Source organism: Camelus dromedarius, chromosome 7 (assembly GCF_036321535.1).
Source record: "Camelus dromedarius isolate mCamDro1 chromosome 7, mCamDro1.pat, whole genome shotgun sequence".
NCBI classification, from domain to species: Eukaryota; Metazoa; Chordata; class Mammalia; order Artiodactyla; family Camelidae; genus Camelus; species Camelus dromedarius.
The window spans coordinates 61247125-61269790 of NC_087442.1; the positions used below are offsets into that span (position 1 = coordinate 61247125).

Consider the following 22666-nt stretch of genomic DNA (forward strand, 5'->3'; position numbering starts at 1 on the left):
CGTTGGGGTGGGTATATCTTTTTGAATTACGGTTCCCTCTGGATAGATGGCCGGGGTGGGATTGCTACGTCATGTGATAAGTGTATACATAGTCTTTTGAGGAATCTCCATGCGATTTTTTATAATGGCTGCACCAGACTACATTCCCACCCAGAGTGTAGGGGAGGGAAGGGGAGAAGTCCCTTTTCTGCACAGCCTCTCCAGCATTTATGGTTTGTGGACTTTTGAATGATGGCCATTCTGACTGGTGTGAGGTTGTAGTTTTGATTTGCGCTTCTCCAATCGTTAGCAATATTGAGCATTTTTTTCCTGTGCCTATTGGCCCTTGGTATGTCTTCATTGGGGAATTGCTTGTTTAGGTCTTCTGCCCATTTTTGGATTGGGTTGTTTTTTCCTTATTAAGTTGTATGAGCTGTTTATATATTCTGGAAATTAAGCCCTTGTCAGTCTCATCTTTTGCCAGTATTTTCTCCCATTCCGTAGGTTGTCTTTTTGTTTTGCTTATGGTTTCCTTTGCTGTGCAAAAGCCTGTAAGTTAAATGAGGTCCCACTTGTTTATTTTTGCTTTTATTTTTATTGCCCGGGTAGACTGCCCTAGGAGAACACTGCTGAGATTTATGTCAGAGAATGTTTTGCCTATGTTTTCTTCTGAGAGGGTTATAGTGTCTTGGCTTACGTTTAGGTCTTTAAGCCATTCTGAGGTTTTGTGTGTGCGTGTGCTTGTGCGTGGGCATGGGGGTATTAAGGAGTATTCTTAACTTCATTGATTTATGTGCTGCTGTCCAATTTTCCCAACACCATTTGCTGAAGAGACTGTCTTTACTCCACTGTATGTTCTTGCCTCCTTTGTCAAAGAGTAATTGACCAAAAGTTGGTGGGTTTATTTCTGGGCTCTCTGTTCTGTTCCATTGATCCATATGTCTGTTTTTGTACCAATGCCATGCTGTTTCTTAGCTCTGTAGTAAGGTCTGAAGTCTGGGAGGGTTATTCCTCCAGCTTCATTCCTTTCCTTCAGTAATGCTTTGGCAATTCTGGGTCTCTTGTGATTCCATATAAATTTTACCACTATTTGTTCTAGTTCTGTGAAAAATGTCCTGGGTAAGTGGATAGGGATCACATAAAATGGGTAGATTGCTTTGGGTAGTATGGCCATTTTAAGAATATTAATTCTTCCAATCCAAGAACATGGGATATCTTTCCATTTCTTCAAGTCATCTTTAATTTCCTTAGTGTTCTGTAGTTCTCCGCATGTAAGTCTTTCACTTCCTCAAGGGTCAGATTTATTCCTAAGTATTTTATTTTGGGGGATGTAATTTTAAAAGGGATTGTTGCTGTACGTTCCTTTTCGGATATTTCATTGTTAGTGTAAAGAAATGCCACTGGTTTGTATATGTTAACCTAGTATCCTGCTACCTGGCCAAATTCTTTCATTAGCTCTAGTATTTTTTGTATATAGCCTTTAGGGTTTCCTGTATGTTGTATCATGTCATCTGCATATAATGACAGTTTTTCCTCTTCTCTTCCATTGTGCATCCCTTTTGTTTCTTTTCCTGGTCTGATTGCTGTGGCTTGGATTTCCAGTACTTTATTTAATAGAAGTGGTGAGAGTGAGCATCTTTGTCTTATTTGTGATCTTAGCACCAAAGCTTTCAGCTTTTCATCATTGCGTATGATATTAGCTGTGAGCTTTTGATATATCTCCTTCATTATGTTGAGGTAGGCTCCCCCAAGCCCACTTTCTGGAGAGCTTTTTCATTCATTCTGTTGAATTTTATCAGGAGCTTTTTCTGCATCTATTGAGATGACAGTATGTTTTTATTTAATTTGTTAATGTAGTTGATCACATTGATTGATTTTCAGATATTAAAAATATTCTTGCATCCCTGGGATAAATCCCACTTGATCATGGTGTAGGATCCTTTTCTTTTCTTTTCTTTTCCTTTTTGCAATTGAGGTTCAGGTGATTGTACGTGTTACCTTGCACATGCTAAATCACTGAGCTATATACCCACTCCTTTATGATCCTTTTAATATTTAGTTGTTGTCAGTTTGCTAGTATATTGTTGAGGATTTTTGCATCTCTGTTCTTAAGTGATACTGGCCTGTAATTTTGTTTTTTGGTGGTATCTTTCTTTGGTTTGGTATCAGGGTGATGGTAGCCTCATTGAATGAGTTCAGAAGTATTCCTTCCTTGGCAGTTTTTTGGAATAGTTTCCAAATGACAGGTGTTAACTCTTCTCTAAATGTTTGGTAGGAGTCGTTTGTGAAGCCACCTAATTCTGGACTTCTGTTTGTTGGGCGTTTAACTGATTCAGTTTCAGTAGTGCTGACTGGTCTGTTCATATTTTCTATTCATGATTCAGTCTTTGGAGATTGTACCTTTCTATGAATTTGGACAATTTTTCTAGGATTTCCATTTTATTGCTGTATAGTTGCTCATAGTAGTCTCTTATGATACTTTGTTATTTCTTTGGTGTCAGCTGTGACTTTTTAATTTCTGAATTTATTTCAGGTTTTTCCCCTTTTTTGTTGGTGAGTCTGGCTAAAGGTTTATCAGTTTTGTTTATCTTTTCCCAAACAAGCTTTCAGTTGCATTGATTCTTTTGTTTTTTTTATGTCTCTATTTCATTTATTTTTTTTCTGATTTCTTTCCTTCTACAAACTCTTTTTAATTAATTAACTTATTTATTTTAACACTTTTTGTTGATTTATAATCATTTTACAATGTTGTGTCAAATTCCAGTGTAGAGCAGTTTTTCAATTATACATGAACATATATATATTCATTGTCACATTCCTTTCTCTGTGAGCTACCATAAGATCTTGTATATATTTCCCTGTGCTATACAGTATAATCTTGTTTATCTATTCTACAATTTTGAAATCCCAGTCTATCTCTTCCCACCCCCCACCCCCTTGGCAACCACAGATCTGTATTCTATGTCTATGAGTCTATTTCTGTTCTGTATTTATGCTTTTTTTTTTTTTTTAGATTCCACATATGAGTCATCTCATATGGTATTTTTCTTTCTCTTTCTGGCTTACTTCACTTAGAATGACATTCTCCAGGAGCATCCATGTTGCTGCAAATGGCATTATGTTGTCGGTTTTTATGACTGAGTAGTATTCCATTGTATAAATATACCACTTCTTTATCCAGTCATATGTTGATGGACATTTAGGCTGTTTCCATGTCGTGGCTATTGTAAATAGTGCTGCTATGAACATTGGGGTGCAGGTGTCATCCTGAAGTAGGGTTCCTTCTGGATATAAGCCCAGGAGCGGGATTCCTGGGTCATATGGTAAGTCTATTCTTAGTCTTTTGAGGAATCTCCATACTGTTTTCCACAGTGGCTGCACCAAACTGCATTCCCACCAGCAGTGAAGGAGGGTTCCCCTTTCTCCACAGCCTCTCCAGCATTTGTCATTTGTAGACTTTTGAATGACGGCCATTCTGACTGGTGTGAGGTGATACCTCATTGTAGTTTTGATTTGCATTTCTCTGATAATTAGTGATATTGAGCATTTTTTCATGTGCCTATTTGTATGTCTTCCTTGGAGAATTGCTTGTTTAGGTCTTCTGCCCATTTTTGGATTGGGTTGTTTGTTTTTTTCTTATTAAGTCGTATGAGCTGCTTATATATTCTGGAGATCAAGTCTTTGTCGGTTTCATTTGCAAAACTTTTCTCCCATTCCGTAGGTTGTCTTTTTGTTTTACTTATGGTTTCCTTGGCTGTGCAGAAGCTTGTAAGTTTCATTAGGTCCCATTTGTTTATTCTTGCTTTTATGTCTTCTAGGAGAAAATATTTGAGAATTCTGTCCGATAATGTTTTGCCTATATTTTCTTCTAGGAGGTTTATTGTATCTTGTCTTATGTTTAAGTCTTTGATCCATTTTGAGTTTATTTTTGTGTGGTGTAAGGAAGTGTTCTAGCTTCATTGCTTTACATGCTGCTGTCCAGTTTTGCCAACACCATTTGCTGAAGAGACTGTCTTTATTCCATTGTATATTCTTGCCTCCTTCGTCGAAGATGAGTTGACCAAAAGTTTGTGGGTTCGTTTCTGGGCTCTCTATTCTGTTCCATTGGTCTATATGTCTGTTTTTGTACCAATACCATGCTGTCTTGATGACTGTAGCTCTATAGTATTGTCTGAAGCCTGGGAGAGTTATTCCTCCAGCCTCTTTCTTTCTCTTCAGTAATGCTTTGGCAATTCTAGGCCTTTGATGGTTCCATATAAATTTTATTATGATTTGTTCTAGTTCTGTGAACTATGTCCTGGGTAATTTGATAGGGATTGCATTAAATCTGTAGATTGCCTTGGGCAGTGTGACCATTTTAACAATATTGATTCTTCCAATCCAAGAGCATGGGATATCTTTCCATTTTTTAAATTCTTCTTTAATTTCCTTCATCAATGGTTTATAGTTTTCTGTGTATAATTTTTTCACCTCCTTGGTTAGATTTACTCCCAGATATTTTATTACTTTGGGTGCTATTTTAAAGGGGATTGATTCTTTACTTTCTTTTTCTGTGGATTCATTGTTAGTGTAAAGAAATGCAACTAATTTTTGAACGTTAATCTTGTAACCTGCTACCTTGCTGAATTCTTCGATCAGCTCTAGTAGTTTTTGTGTGGACCTTTTAGGGTTTTCTATATATAGCATCATGTCATCTGCATATAGTGACACTTTTACCTCTTCTTTTCCAGTTTGGATCCCTTTTATTTCTCTCTCTTGCCTGAATGCTGTGGCTAGAACTTCCAAGACTATGTTGAATAGGAGTGGTGATAGTGGGCATCCTTGTCTTGTCCCAGATTTTAGTGGGAAGCTTTTGAGTTTTTCACTGTTGAGTACTATGCTGGTTGTAGGTTTGTCATATATAACTTTTATGATGTTGAGATATGTTCTCTGTATACCCACTTTGGTGAGAGTTTTTATCATAAATGGGTGTTGAATTTTATCAAATGCTTTCTCTGCATCTATTGAGATGATCATGTGGTTTTTGTCCTTTCTCTTGTTGATGTGATGTATTACATTGATTGATTTGTGTATGTTGAACCACCCTTGTGTCCCTGGGATGAACCCCACTTGGTCATGATGTATAATCTTTTTTACGTGTTGTTGGATTCTATTTGCTAATATTTTGGTGAGGATTTTGGAGTCTATGTTCATCAGTGATATTGGCCTATAATTCTCTTTTTTGGTGGTGTCTTTGCCTGGTTTTGGTATCAGGGTAATGGTGGCTTCATAGAATGAGTTTGGGAGTATTCCCTCCTTTTCAATCGTCTGGAAGAGTTTGAGAAGGACTGGTATGAGTTCTCTGTATGTTTGGTAGAAATCCCCGGTGAAGCCGTCCGGTCCTAGACTTTTATTTGTAGGGAGGTTTTTTAATTGCTATTTCGATTTCATTTCTAGTGATCGGTTTGTTCAAGTGGTCAGTTTCTTCTTGATTCAGTCTCAGTGGACAGTATGTTTCCAGAAACTTGTCCATCTCCTCTAGGTTATCCAGTTTGGTTCCATATAGTTTTTCATAATATTCTCGTATGATATTCTGTGTTTCTATTTTATTTGTTGTAATTTCTCCATTTTCCTTTCTTAATTTGCTAATTTGTGCTCTCTCTTTTTTCTTCTTTGTGAGTTTGGCCAGAGGTTTGTCGATTTTATTTACTTTTTCAAAAAACCAGCTTTTGGTTTGGTTGATTTTTTCTATGGTCTTGTTAATCTCTGTTGTATTTATTTCCTCTCTAATCTTTATAATTTCCTTCCTTCTGCTGCCTTTCGGAGCTTTTCTTCTTTTTCTAGTTCATTCAGCTGGTGGGTTAAATTGTTTATTTGAGATTGTTCTTCTTTTTTGAGGAAGGCCTGTATCGCTATAAACTTCCCTCTTAGCACTGCCTTTGCTGTGTCTCATAGATTTTGAGTGGTTGTGCTTTCATTGTCATTTGTTTCAAGGTATTTTTTAATTTCAGCTTTGATTTCCTCATTGACCCATTGTTTTTTTAATAACATATTGTTTAATTTCCATGCTTTCCTTTTTTTCTCCTTTGTTTCTCTGTTGTTGATTTCTAGTTTCATGGCATTGTGGTCAGTAAAGATGCTTGAAATAATTTCTATCTTCTTAAAATTGTTGAGGTTTCTTTTGTGCCCAAGTACATGATCAATCCTGGAAAATGTTCCATGTGCACTTGAAAAGAATGTATATCCTATTTTGGGGGGTGTAATGCTCTGAAAATAGCCACCAAATCTAATTTTTCTATTGTATTATTTAATCTCTCTGTTGCCTTATTTATTTTCTGTCTGGAAGATCTGTCTAGTGATGTTAATGCGGTGTTAAAATCTCCAACTATGTTTGTATTCCCATCAGTATCCCCCTTTATCTCTGTTAGTAATTGTTCTATGTACTTAGGTGCTCCCTTATTGGGTGCATATATATTAACGAGTGTAATATCCTCATCTTGTATCACTCCTTTAATCATTATAAAATGTCCTTCTTTATCTTTCTTTATGGCCTTTGTTTTAAAGTCTGTTTTGTCTGAAATCAGTACTGCAACACCTGCTTTTTTGGCTTTTCCATTTGCATGGAATATCCTTTTACGTCCTTTCACTCTCAATCTATATGTGTCCTTCTCCCTAAAGTGGGTCTCTTGTATGCAGCATATTGAAGGTTCTTGCTTTATTATCCACTCTGCCACTCTGTGTCTTTTGACTGGACCATTTAGTCCATTAACATTTACAGTAATTAATGATAGATGTGTGTTTATTGCCATTTTGAACTTATCTTTGCAGTTGATTTGGTATTTCCTCTTTGTTCCTTTCTTCTTCTTTTTGTGGTTTGGTAATTTTCCTTTGTGTTATCATGGATTTTATTTAGTTTTTGTGACTCCCTTGTAAGTTTTTGGCTTGTGGTTACCCTTTTTCGTAAATCTATTAGCCCATTACTATAACTGGTTTTTTTAATTTATTTTTTAACATTTTTTATTGATTTATAATCATTTTACAATATTGTGTCAAATTCCAGTGTTCAGCACAATTTTTCAGTCATACATGGACATACACACACTCATTGTCACATTTTTTTCTCTGTGAGCTACCATAACATTTTGTGTATATTTCCCTGTGCTATACAGTATAATCTTGTTTATCTGTTCTACAATTTTGAAATCCCAGTCTATCCCTTCCCACCCTCCGCCCCCCTGGCAACCACAAGTCTGTATTCTCTGTCTATGAGTCTATTTCTGTCCTTTATTTACGCTTTATTTTTGTTTGTTTGTTTTTGTTTTTTAGATTCCACATATGAGCGATCTCATATGGTATTTTTCTTTCTCTTTCTGGCTTACTTCACTTAGAATGACATTCTCCAGGAGCATCCATGTTGCTGCAAATGGCATTATGTTGTCAGTTTTTATGGCTGAGTAGTATTCTATTGTATAAATATACCACATCTTCTACTATAACTGTTTTTATTAAAATGATAGTAACATGATCTCAAACCCATCCTACTGAGAACAAAAAATTTTTAAAAGAAAGGAAAAAAAATCTATATTTCCCTGCCTCCCTCTCCCACTCTCAATGATTTGTATGTCTTCTTTTGTAATTTCATGTTTATTTGTAATTCATGAGTTATCACCTTTCCAGTTGTGAGTTTCTCATTTCTGTAGCATCCTGCTGCTTTTCTATTTAGACCTTTCAATATTTCTTTTAGCATGGATTTAGAGTTGCTAAACTCCTGCAGCTTTTTCTTGTCTGTGAAATTCTTTCTCTCTCCTTCTATCCTAAAGGATAGCCTTGCTGGATAGAGTATCCTAGGCTGCGTCTTTTTTTCATTCAGGATTTTGAATATATCTTGCCACTCCTTTCTGGCCTGTAGTGTTTTTGTAGAGAAATCAGCTGAGAGCCTTATGGGGGTTCCCTTGTAACTCACTCTTTGCTTTTCTCTTGCTGCCTTTAGAATCATTTCTTTATCCTTGACTCTGGCCATCTTGATTATGATATGTCTTGGTGTGGGTCTATTTGGGTTCTTCCTGTTTGGGACCCTCTGAGCCTCCTGTACTTGGATATGTGATTCATTCTTTAAGTTTGGGAAGTTTTCAGTCATGATTTCTTCAAAAACCTTTTCAATCCCCTTTGATCTTTCTTCCCCTTCTGGGACTCCTATTATGCAAAGATTGGCATGCTTTATATTATCCCATAGGTCCCTTATGCTATTTTCATTTGTTTTTATTTGTTTATCTTGTAGCTCTTCTGATTGGGTGCTTTCTTTTGTCCTGTCTTCTAGGTCACTAATTCGTTCCTCTGCATTATCTAGTTGGCTTTGCACAGCTTTTAGATCATTCCTCATCTCAGTCAATGAGTTCACCCATTCTACTTGGCTCTTCTTTATAGCTTCCATTTCATTTTTGACATTTTATATCTCTAAACACTATCTCTTTTAGTTCTTTCAGCACTTTGATCACTCCTTTTTTGAAATCTTGATCTAGTAGGCTATCGATGTCTATCTCATTGATAATTCTTTCAGGGGATTTCTCTTGTTCTTTTAATTGGGAATGGTTTCTCTGCTTCATCTTGCTCATACCTCTCTGGCACTGTGATGTATGAGTATCAGTTATCTATTGTGGTCCTTAAGGAGTTTATCTAATGCCTATGTAGGAATAAGACTTAGGAAAAAAAGAAAAAAGAGAGAAAGAATTTTAAAAGAAGGGAGAAAAAAAGGTTTGAAAACAGTATATAATGAATAATAGAAGAGCAAGTTGAAGCAGAATAGCAATCGGGTTGAGACTCCTTTAAAAACCTTTAAAAAGGGAAATGATGAAAAGATGTATTTGAAACCTGTGTCTAATCAATAACAGGACATCAAAACCCAAGAGAAATAAAAATGAATTAAGAAATAAAAATTAAGAGGGTAATAGAAAATACAACAGGTAGAAACAGATTTTAAAAAATTTTTTAAAGGGTGGGGTGGGGTCGGTGTTCTGGAGACTGTGTGCTCTTAATGCGAAGTCTTTGTGTCTTCGTCCTGTTTTGGAAGCTCAGCTTGCTGTTTCCAGAGGCCCTCCGTTGGCACCCTAGCCTGTGCTGCTCCCAGTGCCTGTCGGCAAGCAGATCGCACCCCCTCCCACCACTGGGTCGGGTGCAGCTCTCTTTTGCTGTGGGCGGGCGGGTCACTGCCCCTCCCAGTGCCGCAGTCAGATGTTGCAGACTGGCCGGGTAGGAGGGCGCGTCGCGCCCCCTCCCAGCACTGCGGTCAGGGGCTGCATTCCTGCACCTGCCCTCTCCCGGCGCCTGTCGCTCCGCTGCTCTGTGCCACTGCACGCTTCGCAGGCGGGCTCGAGGAAGACCTAGGAACAGCCTTGTCCCTGCTCCGGGCCAGAACCCAGCTCCTTGTCTTGGCGGACCAAGTTCTCTGAGGGACCAGGATGGAAGGATCCTATCTGCCTTGGGCTGTAGACAAGTCTCTGTCTGGCCCTTGAGGCTGCTAAGCCCTTAGCACCCGGGCGGGGGCGAAACCTGCGTCTGCACCTAAGTGCTGGAGGATATGGCGGCTGTGCCTGAGCCCCTCTTCACCCGAAAACTTTCCGCGGGTTTTCAGAGATGGGGGTATGCACCCTTCCCCCCGGGGCACATCAGCCTGTTGTTTTATGGAGGGCCCAGGTTGTTCTGCCCTGTGCACCCACAGCCACTGCGCGCAGCCCCCTGCAGTCCCCCGGGGCTGCCTCAACGCAGTCACCTCCCTGTCCTCCGCCTGGCTCCGGCAGCATGTCCCGGCCCCCAGCTGCCAGGCCGCGTCTCGGGCTGGGTGTCGCGGGGACCCTCGGTGCCCGTTTAACTTAGTTCTGTCGGTCAAGGGCTGCTCTGTACAGATCCGAGCCTCAGAGGCTCCCCCTCCGTCCCGCTGGCCTCTCAGTTGGAGAGGGGAGACCCAGCGAGCGAGCGCCAGTCCTCCTTTGCTGCTCCCTCCCTGCGGGACCCGTCCCGCTCTGCTTTGCCTTTTCTTCTTTCCTTTTCTTCTACCAGATTTTTGGCGTCTCTATCTTTTGAAGAGGGCGATGTTCTGTCAAGAGTTCTGCAGGTGCTTTGGTTGGCTGAGTGGGTCTGTGGATGTGAGCCTTGGTGCATCTACTCCACCATCTTCTCTCTTCCTCCTTTTATGAACTTTGGGTTTTGTTTGTTCTTATTTTGCTTGGTGCTTTAAATGTAAAGTTAGGTTGCTTGAGATTTTTCTTGTTTCCTGAAGTAAGCTTATATCTATAAATTTCCCTATTAGAACTGCTTTTGCTGCATCCCATAGGTTTTGGATTGTTGTTTTTTGTTTTTTATTTATCTCTAAGTATTTTTTTTCATTTCTTCAGTAATCCATTGGTTTAGTAGCAAAAAATTTAGCATCCAAGTGTTTGTTTCTTGCAGTTTTCTTGTAGTTGAGTTGTAATCTCATAGTGTTCTGGTCAGAAAATACTCTAGACATAATTTCAATTTTCTTATATTTCTGAGGCTTGCTTTGTGACCCAGCATGTGACCTAACCTGTAGGATGTTTCTTGTACACTTGAAAAGAATGTGTGTTCTGCTACTTTCAGATGGGATGCTCTAGAAATATGGATTAAATACATCTGACTAATGTGTTATTTAAAGGCCTGTTTCCTTATTTTCTATCTGGATGATTTATCCATTGATGTGGGGGGTGGGTGTTAAGTCCCCCACTATTCTTGTGTTACTCTCAATTTCTCCCTTTATGTCCGTTAACATTTGCCTTATGTATTGAGGTGCACTTAGGTTGATAGAATTTTAAGTATCTATCTTCTTCCTAGATTTATCTCTTATGTAGTGTCCTTCTTTGTCTCTTCTAACAGTCTTTATTTTAAAGCCTGTTTTGTCTGATGTAAGTATTACCCTCGTTTTCTTTTGATTGCCATTTGTGTGGAATGCCTTTTTCCATCTCCTCACTTTCAGTCTCTCTCTCTCTCTAGGTCTGAAGTTAATCTCTTGTAGGCAGAAAATACACAGGTATTGTTTTTGTATCCATTCAGCCAGTTTGTCTTAAATCAGTTTACATTTAAGATTATAGATATGTACTTACTGCCATTTTTAATTGTTCTTTACCTTTTATTCTTCTGTTTTCCTTTGTAATCTGGTAACCTTTTAGTGCTATGTTTGGATTCCTTTTCTGTGAGTCTATTACAGATTTCTGGTTTCCGATTACCATGAGGTTTTGGTATAGGTGGCTGTGAATGATTAAAATTAAGAAATCAGTAACTGAAAAGGAATTTTAAATATCCTACATTTATACTCTTCTCCCTTCATAATTATTTGTTTTGACATCATATTCTTGAATACTCAAGGATATACAGGCTCCTGAATGGATTAAACACAGAAAATACCATTAAAAATGTAGTATAATAATATTAACTTACTTAAAAATGTACATATGGAGAATAGGTGAATGAAAAAATAGTCAATGTGAGAAAGAAATGTAAATTTTTATTTGAGCCAATTTTGAGGATTATTTGAGCCAAATATGAAGATTATATCCCAGGAAGAACATCTCAGAAAGCTGAGAACTGTTCCACCAGTTAGATAAATTTTTCTGAGACAGAGAGCTGTAAATCAAATGACATGTTTAGTGACAATGTACATGATCCGCATCTAAGTATCCCTGTGGGTCATGTGACCAAGAAGGAATGTTCTCTCTCAGGGAATTGCCTTGGTGCTGCCAGGAGAATGCTGCTTTTTATGGTTGAGCAGGTATTCCTGTGGAGGTGGGGTGCATAGTGCACAGCGAGGGGAGAGAAGAGGCTAAAGGGCAGAGAATTTTTAAAATTTTTCATGTCTTGCCATAAAATAGGGATTTTGTTTCAGTTTCTCCTTGTTGATTGATAATCTTTCCATAGAAAACATTAGGTGATCAAATGATTGGCCTTTCAAAACTAGGCTGGCTGCTTGCCTGATCCAGTGTCCCCCATGTCCCTCAGTGCCCAATCCTCTTTTTGGGGGGTTATACTAGCAGAATGTTCGGCAAGGATTGACAGCCAGTTCTCCTTGAGTGTGCATTTTGTGTATGCCCATTCTTTTATAGAGAAATAAAAAGATGATTTGTAGCTTCCTTAATCTAGTATGAGTAGATGAAGCACAGCGTTAGGAGGCAAGAACCTATCACCTTGTAAATTCCACAAACCCTAAGTCACAGGGGTAGTAGGAGTGACTGTCATTAGCAAAGATTTAAGCCAAAATCCTCCTGAACCAAACTATTTCCTAGTATTTCCCCTAAACTCGAAGGAAGATTGTTCAGAGCAGAAATTTGACTCTTCATGGCTTATGAGTGAACAGATTTTGTGGTCAGACCATTGGAAAAGTGATAGAAGCCAGCGTGCCCACACTAAAGGCCGACTGACAGGGGCCGTTTCCAAGGCTGCCTGTAAGTGACCTTGTGCCCAAGGGAACCAACTGTGCATCTTCCTAACCAAGGTAATTAACTTGGTCTGTAAATCCATTGGGTCCTCTTAGGAGTTACCCAATATTCAACATCTAATTTGAAGGACTATTTACGGCCAGAACGAGTATCATTAATTGGCTGGGTAAAGGGGGGTCTCACTTAGTGATACTGGCAGTGCACAGTGCTAGGCTTGCTTTCTTTCAAAATAAAATTTCTAAGGACCACCCAGTTAGAGCCTTGGGGAGGTAATGTCCACCAGGGGAACCTGGGTGTGCTGGACATATGTAATTGACCATAAGCCTAGCAATTGGACTTTTCAAATCATCCATGTGATTGAGCCCAAGAAATACATTTGGTTCACAAGCAAAACTATGAGCAACTACCAGAGTAAACAGTATACAGGTCTGGTCCAGCATCTTGGGTCACCTGTCTCCTCGTCCTGGTCTGGTAGTGCTGGTCTTTGTTGAAGTCAGATGTCAGAAACAGGTGTTGCAGTGCATTCAGGAGAGGCATGGTATGATCCCTTCCACCGTGGCAGAGTCCTTTATCCGAAGTCTTTCCGGGTATGAGTAACCTCCTGGTTGCAGGCCATGGCAAATCCGATCTTCATCTAAGGTTAGATTACTGTGAGGCACTTCAGAAACAAACTTAGTGTGTCCTTTTAAAACTACACTTTACGAGGAGCTGTCTGGAAAGTCTTAGCCAGTAAATACAGACCTCAGCTAACAAGACTAGAATTTAATATTCACTAAAACAACCTTTTTCTCTTTAAAATTACCTCCATTTCTACCAAATATCTGGTAATGGACCATACAGACTCTTAAATTGGCTGTGCTGGAATTTCTCCTAAAAAATCTCAGATTAAACTTTAGGAACTTCATGGCCAGGGAAGCCATACCAAGAGTGTGTCATATATTTTGACTGTGATACCTATAGATTTGGGCAATGGATTTGGGAGAATTCCTCTCTCCTCAACGTCCCCCAAATACCTGGAGGCTCCTGCACCTGTTAGGAGGTGGCCTTCCTTACAAGCCTGAGAAAGCGGCTGGGAACCTGAGTTTTCCAAATTCTGGAGGGATCAGGTAGAGGGAAAAGATAATGTTTCAGTTCTACTTACAGAGGTGTAAGTACAAAGTCCTTTCTGTGAATCTTCTTAAAGGTGAACCATTCTTGCAAAAGCATCAGAGTACAACAGTAGTTTTCTGTAAAGGACAAAAACTTAGTAAGTTGAGGTTAAAGACTTTGATTACAATGCAGCTGAAAAGAAAGTTAGTTACTGCTGTGACATACGCTTCAATATGACTGATAACATTTACCAGGGCACCCCAGAATTTGGGGAGTTCCATATAATTTCTAGAATGTGTGTTAAGACTTAGATTGTATCATATTGAGTGTTATTATCACCACTCATTTGACAATGCTTCCCATGTAATTTTACATACGAAATAAGCCTACCTAGCTGAATGTTCCTCTCTCTGAGATGGAGAGGAAATAAACATTTTGAGGTGTTCCAGCGACCCTTTGGAAAATCTCAAAGTTAGCTAGAGGTCAGGGGAAGTTCATTTAGAATTTGATCTTTGGGAATTTTGTCAAAAATACCAAAAGGGTAAAATACATGGTCACATACAATCCTTTCAGGCAATAAAATAGAGCTCTTTTACAAATTAATTTTGTTAATGCCACATACATCTACAACACACGTGTAAATATGTACATGCACACAAAGACCTCATAGTTTCTGTTCCAAAATTTCAGCCATGATTCAGGTACAGCGTAGAACCCGTCAGTTACAAAGAGGTTGGGTTTCTGGCAGATGGGACAAATCAGGGTCACCTGTCTAGATGGCTAAGTCCTTTTTACTAGTATTTAGGGAGAAGACACTTGAGATTGACAAGTCACTTTCCAAATTACCTTCCCTGTTCCTGAAATTTGCTTTTTAAAAAAATAGTAGAGACATGGGTTCCTGGAGAAGACCAGGTATCCAGTTGGCATCTCGAAGGCATGGGAGGAGGAAGCCAAGTTCCTCCTAGGATGGCTTTCTTCCTTAAGGCCAAAAAAATGTTTCTTTCCTCAGTACTTGGAAGCCTCTTAAGGTAAACAGGGGAGTTCTGGGATCCATGGAGCTAGCCCAACAGACATTTCCTCTGCTAGTCTGATTTTAGAAAAGAGAACACTCACACTGTTTGCAGTAGGCCGTACAGGCACAGAGGACTGCCAGCTTTTACTGTGTGCTCAAAATTGAGATTCACAGTGTCGAAAGAATCCCAGCTTGGCCATTTCAGGGCCCAGTTGCTTTGGTTCCCAATTAGCTACTCACAAGCGTACATAAATCCAGTGTTCCCACGGGTGGCTGTTTGCACAGGAGCTGCTTGGTCTTTGAGGTGGTTTCCCAGTATTACTTTTGTAGCCCAGTTCAGATACGAGATACGATCTGAACAATTCTGAGGACAGTGTGGTGGATCACACGTGTGCTGCACCTGAGTCTAGCTCCCACATGAATTACCCTTGCGTCGGTTCAACTTCTTTTACCTGGCTTAGCTTCTCCCTAGGACGGCCTAAAGCCATCAGGGGGGCTCGGAGCACTGGCTGCGCGGTGTCCGTCGGGCCCTCCCCTGGAGGAGCAGTGTTACATCGTGGGCGTGCTGGGGTCCCCTGAGGGACCACTGCGTGTCGTGAGGAAGGATTGATCCTCAGTCGCCTGAGCATGCCAGGTGGCCGAGAGGAGCAAAATGTCCCTTTAGTCTTTGGAGCAACTAATTCAGCCTGTCATTTTCATTAGCAAAACTTTTGTTCAGACCATGTATCAACTCATATTGTTTTTTCCCCTAGTTTAAGCCAGATTTTACAAAAACCTAGCCATCTATGTTTCTCTCGGCCTCTGAGCCAGACTCTCTAGGTCCTGGCCTAGGAAATGCATCAGTGTCCATTAAGACTCATGAACAAAGTTTTTAGGCTCATGGTCCCAACAGTGAGATCTGAGTATCGGGAGAACTCACCGGCACACCACAGGAGTGTTCGAGAAGCTGACGGGGCACAGGGGGGCCGTGCTGGTACGGAGTGCCAGTTCCAGGTAGACTCCAGGTGTCCTCTGGTGGTGGTCTCTGACATCCTACGGACTACACCAAGTATGTCGACGAAAAATTAGTCCATCTAAGAAAGAAATAGAAATTTTTATTTGAGCCATATTTGAAGATTATATCCTAGGAAAAACATCTCAGAAAGCTGAGAACTGTTCCACCAGTTAGAAATCAAGGCACAGTTAGATAAATTTTTCTGAGACAGGGCTGTACATCAAATGACATGTTTAGTGACAATTTACATGATCCGCATCTAAGCATCCCAGTGGGTCATGTGAGCAAGAAGGAATGTTCCCTCCTAAGGAGTTACCTTGGTGCTGCCAGGAGAATGCTGCTCTTTATGGCTGAGCAGGTACTCCTGCCAGTGGGGGGCGGGGGGTGCACGCCGGGGGAGAGAAGAGGCTCACGGGCAGAGAAGAATTTTTTCTTAAAATTCCTATTTTATGGCAAGACACGAAAAATTTAATTTCACAAACATTACAATCCAGCTATTCTACTTGGTTTTTTCCTTTTGTTCTCATAGGATTCACAGTTTGATTCTACAACTGGATTTCTTGGTAGAACTATGGGAAAACTGAAGATTTTATCCAAAGGGAGCCAAACAAAGCTGCTGTGCTACATGATGCTGTTCTCATTGTTTGTCTTTTTCGTCATTTATTGGATTATTAAACTGAGGTGATGCAAGTAAGTGTGAGTTTGGAATTTGTCCCAACTTAAAGGCTTGGGTTACCACTTCGATAAAAAATCAGCATCAAAACATTCCTAATTTTCAAGTACTATGGCTTTTTTCATTAAAGATTACTGAATTTTACTTGTTTTATAAATCACATTAGATAATACAGTGCTCTTTGCATACTGTTTCTTAATGGTTCATTTTTTGCCCCTATTTTCCAGGGGTATTGAGATGGTCTAAGGTCATTCTGTTCCTGACAATTTTTTTCGTGGTTTTTGCTGTCAGATTAAATAGGAGTACAATATTCCGTTGTTACCATAAATTTAGGTTTATGTTCCATGTAAAGAAACTTAGTAGGAGAACAGCAGCCTGCCTGGGGAGCCTGGTGCTGAGCTCCTGCGGCAGAGGACGCGTCCTGATGGAGCGGGGAATGCATTTCCTCAAGTGGCAGTGACCCAGCCGATGTGCTGTCCTCCTTATTTGGTTAAAATTGTAGCGGATTTCTTTTTGCCTACAGTTTCCCTGATAATCTTTAGTGATACAACTCCTCCTCCCCCTCTGCCCAAGGACCCCATTCTTTAATAAAATTTGTTATCTTGGCTTATTTCTAGTAGGGTCCAAAACATATGTACCAGTATAGTGGTCATTTTATATTAAATTTATGCATACCATCAACTTACCTTAATAGTTTTAAGATGTTAGCTACTTAGATAGGCTGTTTGGTTGTCATTTATGGCAGAATAATGTGAAGCTAAGGTAATTGCTAAGCTCTGAATGGAAATAAAATGCTCAAGAAAATTAATTGCCTGTGCTTTCTTATGTGCTCAAATATACACAGGATTAAAGCAACAATGCCTGAGTATTTCCAGAGTATTATTGCTTTAATCCTGTGTATAGGTTTATAGAAAACAAAATGCAAAATGGACTGCTGAATTGAGAGAGGAATTAAAATGTTGTTAAACACTCTGAATTGCTACTGTTTTGGAATTTGCCTATTTATGGGCTCTGTCCAAAATAAATTTTTTAAATGAAATATATTGACTTTGTTGCTTCTTTGTTCAAGTCTTCTTTTTTCCATAGAATCTGAGAAATAGTTCTGAAAACTGAGAAATTCAGGAAAGCTTAATATAATTGTATCATTTCAGAACTTGCTTCAAAGAAATGCAGTAAGTCATGACTACAGTTTTAAAAATATCTGATGAGTAAAAATTTAAAGAACTACAATCTATTATCTTAAGATTTGCTGAGTTTGCAGTCCTTTTGCTCATCCCTAATTACCTATCAATCAGTTTAGGCTTATCTTTTCTGGCCCCATTAGTTGTCATTTGGGCCTCTACTTAACAGGTAAAAACACCAGAACTGAGAGGGCTAAGTGACAGCATGTAAGGGACGGGCCTACCGTATGAGGTGAGGGACGCTGGTTTGAGGTGGATGACCTGGATTCCAATCTCCATTCCTTCACTTGTTCAGTGTTTGTGGCCTGTTTTGTCAATAAATCACCTATTTCATAGGATTGCTGTGAGAGGAAGGTAACACACTGGAAAGTGCTTGACACAGGATAATCACTCAATAAAAGTTCTCCATAGCATTAACAGACACATCAGGAAAGGGAGTTAATTTAAGGGCAATACAGTGAGTTTGACATCATGTGACCTCCAAGTGGAAATTTCTATCAAACAAGAGATTGATTTGTTTTTCAAAAATTATTTAACTGTGTACTCTGTGCCAACTATGTGACATTAGAGCTCAGGGAAGACTCAGAAATCACTGTCAATAATTAAAATCTCAAAAAAGGGAAGGCTAAAAAAAATGGAAGGTGGAAACAGAATGGAAATAGGTGAGATCAAAGCCTTAGAAAAAACACTGATGGCAAGAAGAGGATGGATTTCCAGATTTGGCTATTATATGAAAGGACTTTGTAAAGTACTAAAACAGTATTTCAGGGTTGAGTATTATCATCATCAAGGAGGGGAAGATTTCAGGAAAAAGGGTTTATGGTGATGTAAACGTGATTCTCATCACTGCATTATCCGGCATTTACAATTTTACAGTTCTTTTTAAGAACTGTCTAAAACAGGTCCCTAACCAGGATTTCATGTCACCCCTTCTCACCGCTGCCTTTGCTGAAATTCCTGGCAGTCAGGGAACTCCTCTGGAAGGGTCCATCCTTGCCCCATCAGGGGTCCTCCTGCCAGCACCCTGTTCTTCCTTCTGCTTGGGGGCCCCTAGGAAAAGTTATTTCAGAAATAAAATTTGGGGGAAACATGAAATAGGGAAAAGTCCTAATTATTTATAATCCTACACAAGCTCATTGCTAAGTCTGAGAAGGACTTTATTGCTGTTGATGTCTGGGAGGTTGATTGGAATAATCAACAATCAAAATAGTCATCAGTTTTTACTCAAGCAACGTAAGATTTGCAGAAGTTTGGGTGGTGGGTGACACACTATAAATCCTATATTTTAAGTGGTAAAACAGATTCAGAAAACAATTTATAAAAATCCCAAATATCCAAATTTTTTTCTGCAAAATATCTAGTCACTTCATTTCACTAGGAGTTGGTCCCAGGAAGTGTGCTGACAACATTTGCAAATGATAGAAAATTTAACTTACCTTCTCCTTTCCTTACAGATACCAGGCATAGGTCTCTACAGTGAAGAAAGGGGAAATTATACATAGCATTGATAGAATTTAAGTTAGATACTACTTGAGCAGAGAATAGTTGTTATGTCCAAAACACTTTTCACAGAACTAGAACAAATAATCCTAAAATTTATATGGAATCACAAAAAAACCAGAATTGCCAAAGCAATACTGAAGAAAAAGAGCAAAGCTGGAGGCATAACCCTCCCAGACTTCAGACAGGACTACAAAACTGTAGTAATCAAAATGGCATGGTATTGGCACAGAAACAGACATGGATCAATGGAACACAATAGAGAGCCCAGAAATAAACACACACATCTACAGTCAGCTAATCTTCAACAAAGGAGGCAAGAATATACAGTTGAGAAAAAGACAGTCTCTTCAGTAAGTTCTTTTGGGATAACTAGACAGCCGCATGTCAGTCAGCAAAGTCAGAACACTCCCTCACACCACACACGAAAGTAAATTCAAAATGGCTTAAAGACTTAAACTTGAGACAGGACACCATAATCTCCTAGAAGAGAACATAGGCAAAACATTCTCTGGCATAAATCATAGCAATGTGTTCCTTGGTTAGTCTACCAAGGCAATAGAAGTGCATGCAAAAATAAATGAATGGGACCTAATTAAACTTACAAGCTTTTGTACAGCAAAGGAAACCATAAACAAAACGAAAAGACAAGCTACAGATTGGGAGAAAGTATTTGCAAATGATGCAAGTAACAAGCTTTTAATTTCCAGAATATATAAACAGCTCATACAACTCAGTAACAAAAAACCCAATTAAAAAAAAGAAGGGCAGAAGACCTAAATGGACATTTCTCCAAAGACATACAGATGGCCAACAGGCACATGAAAAGATGCTCAATATTGTTAATTGTCAGAGTAATGCAAATCAAAACTACAATGAGTTATCACTTCACGCCAGTCAGAATGACCATCAAAAAGTCCCCAAACGATAAATGCTGGCGAGGGTATCGAGAAAAGGGAACCCTCCTACACTGTTGGTATGAATGTAGTTTGGTGCAGCCTTTATGGGAAGCAGTACGGAGATTCCTTGAAAAAACAAAAATAGAGTTACCATATATGATCCAACAATCCCACTCCTGGGCATATATCTGGAGGGAACTATAATTCAAAAAGATCCATGTACCCAGCGTTCATAGCAACATTATTTACAATAGCCAAGACAAGGAAGCAACCAAAATGTCCATGGACAGATGACTGGATAAAGAAGTTGTGATATATATATATACACACACACAATAGAATACCACTCAGCTGTAAAAAAAAAAAAAAAAAAAAAAAAAAAAAAAAAAATGAAATAATGCCATTTGCAGCAACATGAATGGACCTAAAGATATACCAAGTGAAGTCAAGTCAGACAGAGAAAGACAAAATATATGATATCACATATGTGGAATTGAAAAAAATGACACAAATAATTTACAAATTTCAGACATAGAAAACAAACTTACACTGAATATATGTATGTATATGCATGACTGGGACATTGTGCTGTACACCAGAAATTGACACATTGTAACTGACTGTACTTCAATTAAAAAAAGAAAAAAGAAATGTATGGTTACCAAAGGGGAAGGGCAGTGGGGAAAGGATAAATTAGGAGTTTAGGATTTGCAGATACAAACTACTATATATAAAGTAGATAAGCAATAAGGTCCTACTGCATAGCAGAGGGAACTATATTCAATATCTTGTAATAACCTATAATGAAAAAGAATATATATACACACACACACGTATAACTGAATCACTATGCTGTACACAACCAGAAACTAACAGCATTGTAAATAAACCATACTTCAATTAAATAAATGAACCAAATGTGCAACATTTAAGCATCAGAATTCTGAAACAAAATCCTAACACCTGCACCCATAAAAAGCTCCTGTTTCTATCAAATAAACTAGTTTTCCTAACTTTTCAGTTCTCTTAAATTTCTAATTATATGTATTGAATTTGACTCCTTGCAGAGGAAAATGGGAAGTGCGTTTGGTAATTGGGGTTCTTTCAGTCAGTAAGTAACTGTATCAGCCTGTATTGATGAACAGACTTTGACTCAATATTTACTGTGAAGCAGAATAGCTTTGTAGCTAAGACTGAGAGCTATGAAGTCACACCGCCTGAGCATGAATCCTGGCTCCGTTATTCACATTATAACTTTGGGCTGATGACCTTTCCACCTCAGTTACTTTATTTGTAAAACAAGACTAAAAATTGTAAGTAGGTAGCAGTAAGACACTCAGGATTATTGTGACGAATACTATTACAAAGAACTTAGAATGGGTTCCTCATACCCAATGATGGTTGTTGCCTTTGTGGCTCCGTGGATGGGCACTTGGGAACTTCAGGACTTTTCATGTCACACTACCCCACATGCTGCTGCTAAAATTCTGGCTGCTTTCTCCCCCTCCCCCAGTCCTACCAGAGATAAAAGCAGCTGCTTGTCTTTTCTGGGGAGGGTTCATCTTTTTCTAGAAATTAGCTTATTCACGTTTCTTTGTGTCCTTAGCAATCTAATGGGATTTTGAGTGTATCTGGCTTGAGTTATTAGACTGAGGAGAAAGTAATTTTCAACTTTCTGGAAACATAACTTTGAAGGGAGAGAACTTGGAAAGTCTTCTATCTGTAGAGGTTTGATAAAATTGATAGTGTATTTCCTTTTACTTTCCCCATAGTTCTATTTTTAATTTTCTTCTACTTTGAAATAATGATTTATGGTGTGAGGCAAGGGGTAGAAATAATTTTCTTTTAAATTTACAAGCACCAACCAGTTATTCTCACAGTAAATATTAACTTTTCTCCCCGTCTCCTAATATGTTGCTATAGTATATGATAGGGTTTTTTTCTTGTTTTCTTGCCAACACATCTATTCAACTTATTCTTTCTGATAAACTTCAAAATACTTTGATAATATTTTAATAAAACATAGTGGGTTTCAATGAGAATCACATTAGTCTTTTATAATCCTCTCTGAAAAACAGACCTAAAATGTTTCCCTATTGGAAAATCAGTTTTTGACTCCAAGTAACTTGCACATTTTCTTTCCTTATATGTTTATATTTAATGATATAGAGTGGTAAACCAGCCGTTCTGAGGGTGCAGGGGAGGGGGGCGGTGGTGATTTGTAGTCATTTTTCATTTCTGTGGTATAAATATTCCCATCACACTTGATTTCAAGCAGAGTTTGAACAGAGTTGTGAAAACACGTGCACCTGGTTCTAACAAGCTGGTACCAGTGAGTCTAGTGCGCCACTGGTAATACTGAGGATATTCTTTCAAAAAATGTACAAGTTATTTGTTTCCTAAATGACAGTCTTTCACTTAAATTTTAATAGAAGACTCTCGGGCAACATGAACTGAAATTGGTAAATTAACCACAATAATACTTCAGTGGCACATGTCAACTTTTTTCCTCCATCTTTATGGGTAAATTCATGTTATATTTATTGATCACCCATCTTCTAGTCGTTCCAATACTGTATACAAATCATACATTTAAAGGGGTGGATGATTATTGTTATTCCCTATGCTTTTTCCCCCCAGTTAAATATTCAAACAGAGTGCAGAGATTGTGCTGTATATTTTATAAAGCTTTTCTCTCCACAAATACATTGGCTTCTAAAGGTTATCTTGGAGTTCAACTGACTGGGTCTTGTCTGTACGCTCTTTGAGAAGTTTTCCACAGGCCTTTAAAGGACTACCATATACACTGAAGAGAACTGCAAAGTGCCAAGTCCAGGTCTTAAAGTAGTTTTTCCTAATCTTCAAAATCAACAGAAACATTGAAATACACATAAAATGTTTTGGACCAAAAAAATCATCT

At 38.8% G+C, this 22666-nt stretch overlaps 1 protein-coding gene across 2 annotated transcripts in view; it reads left to right on the forward strand.

The window, feature by feature from the left end:
* Positions 1-17205, forward strand: part of BET1 (Bet1 golgi vesicular membrane trafficking protein) — an 81990-nt gene extending 64785 nt beyond the window's left edge. For both annotated transcript variants that reach the window (XM_031454914.2, XM_010979665.3), the window contains one exon: positions 16023-17205. In XM_031454914.2, coding sequence (XP_031310774.1) covers positions 16023-16178 — 156 coding nt within the window. In that variant the 3' untranslated portion in view covers positions 16179-17205. The remainder of the gene's footprint in view (positions 1-16022) is intronic.
* Positions 17206-22666: the final 5461 nt, after the last annotated feature.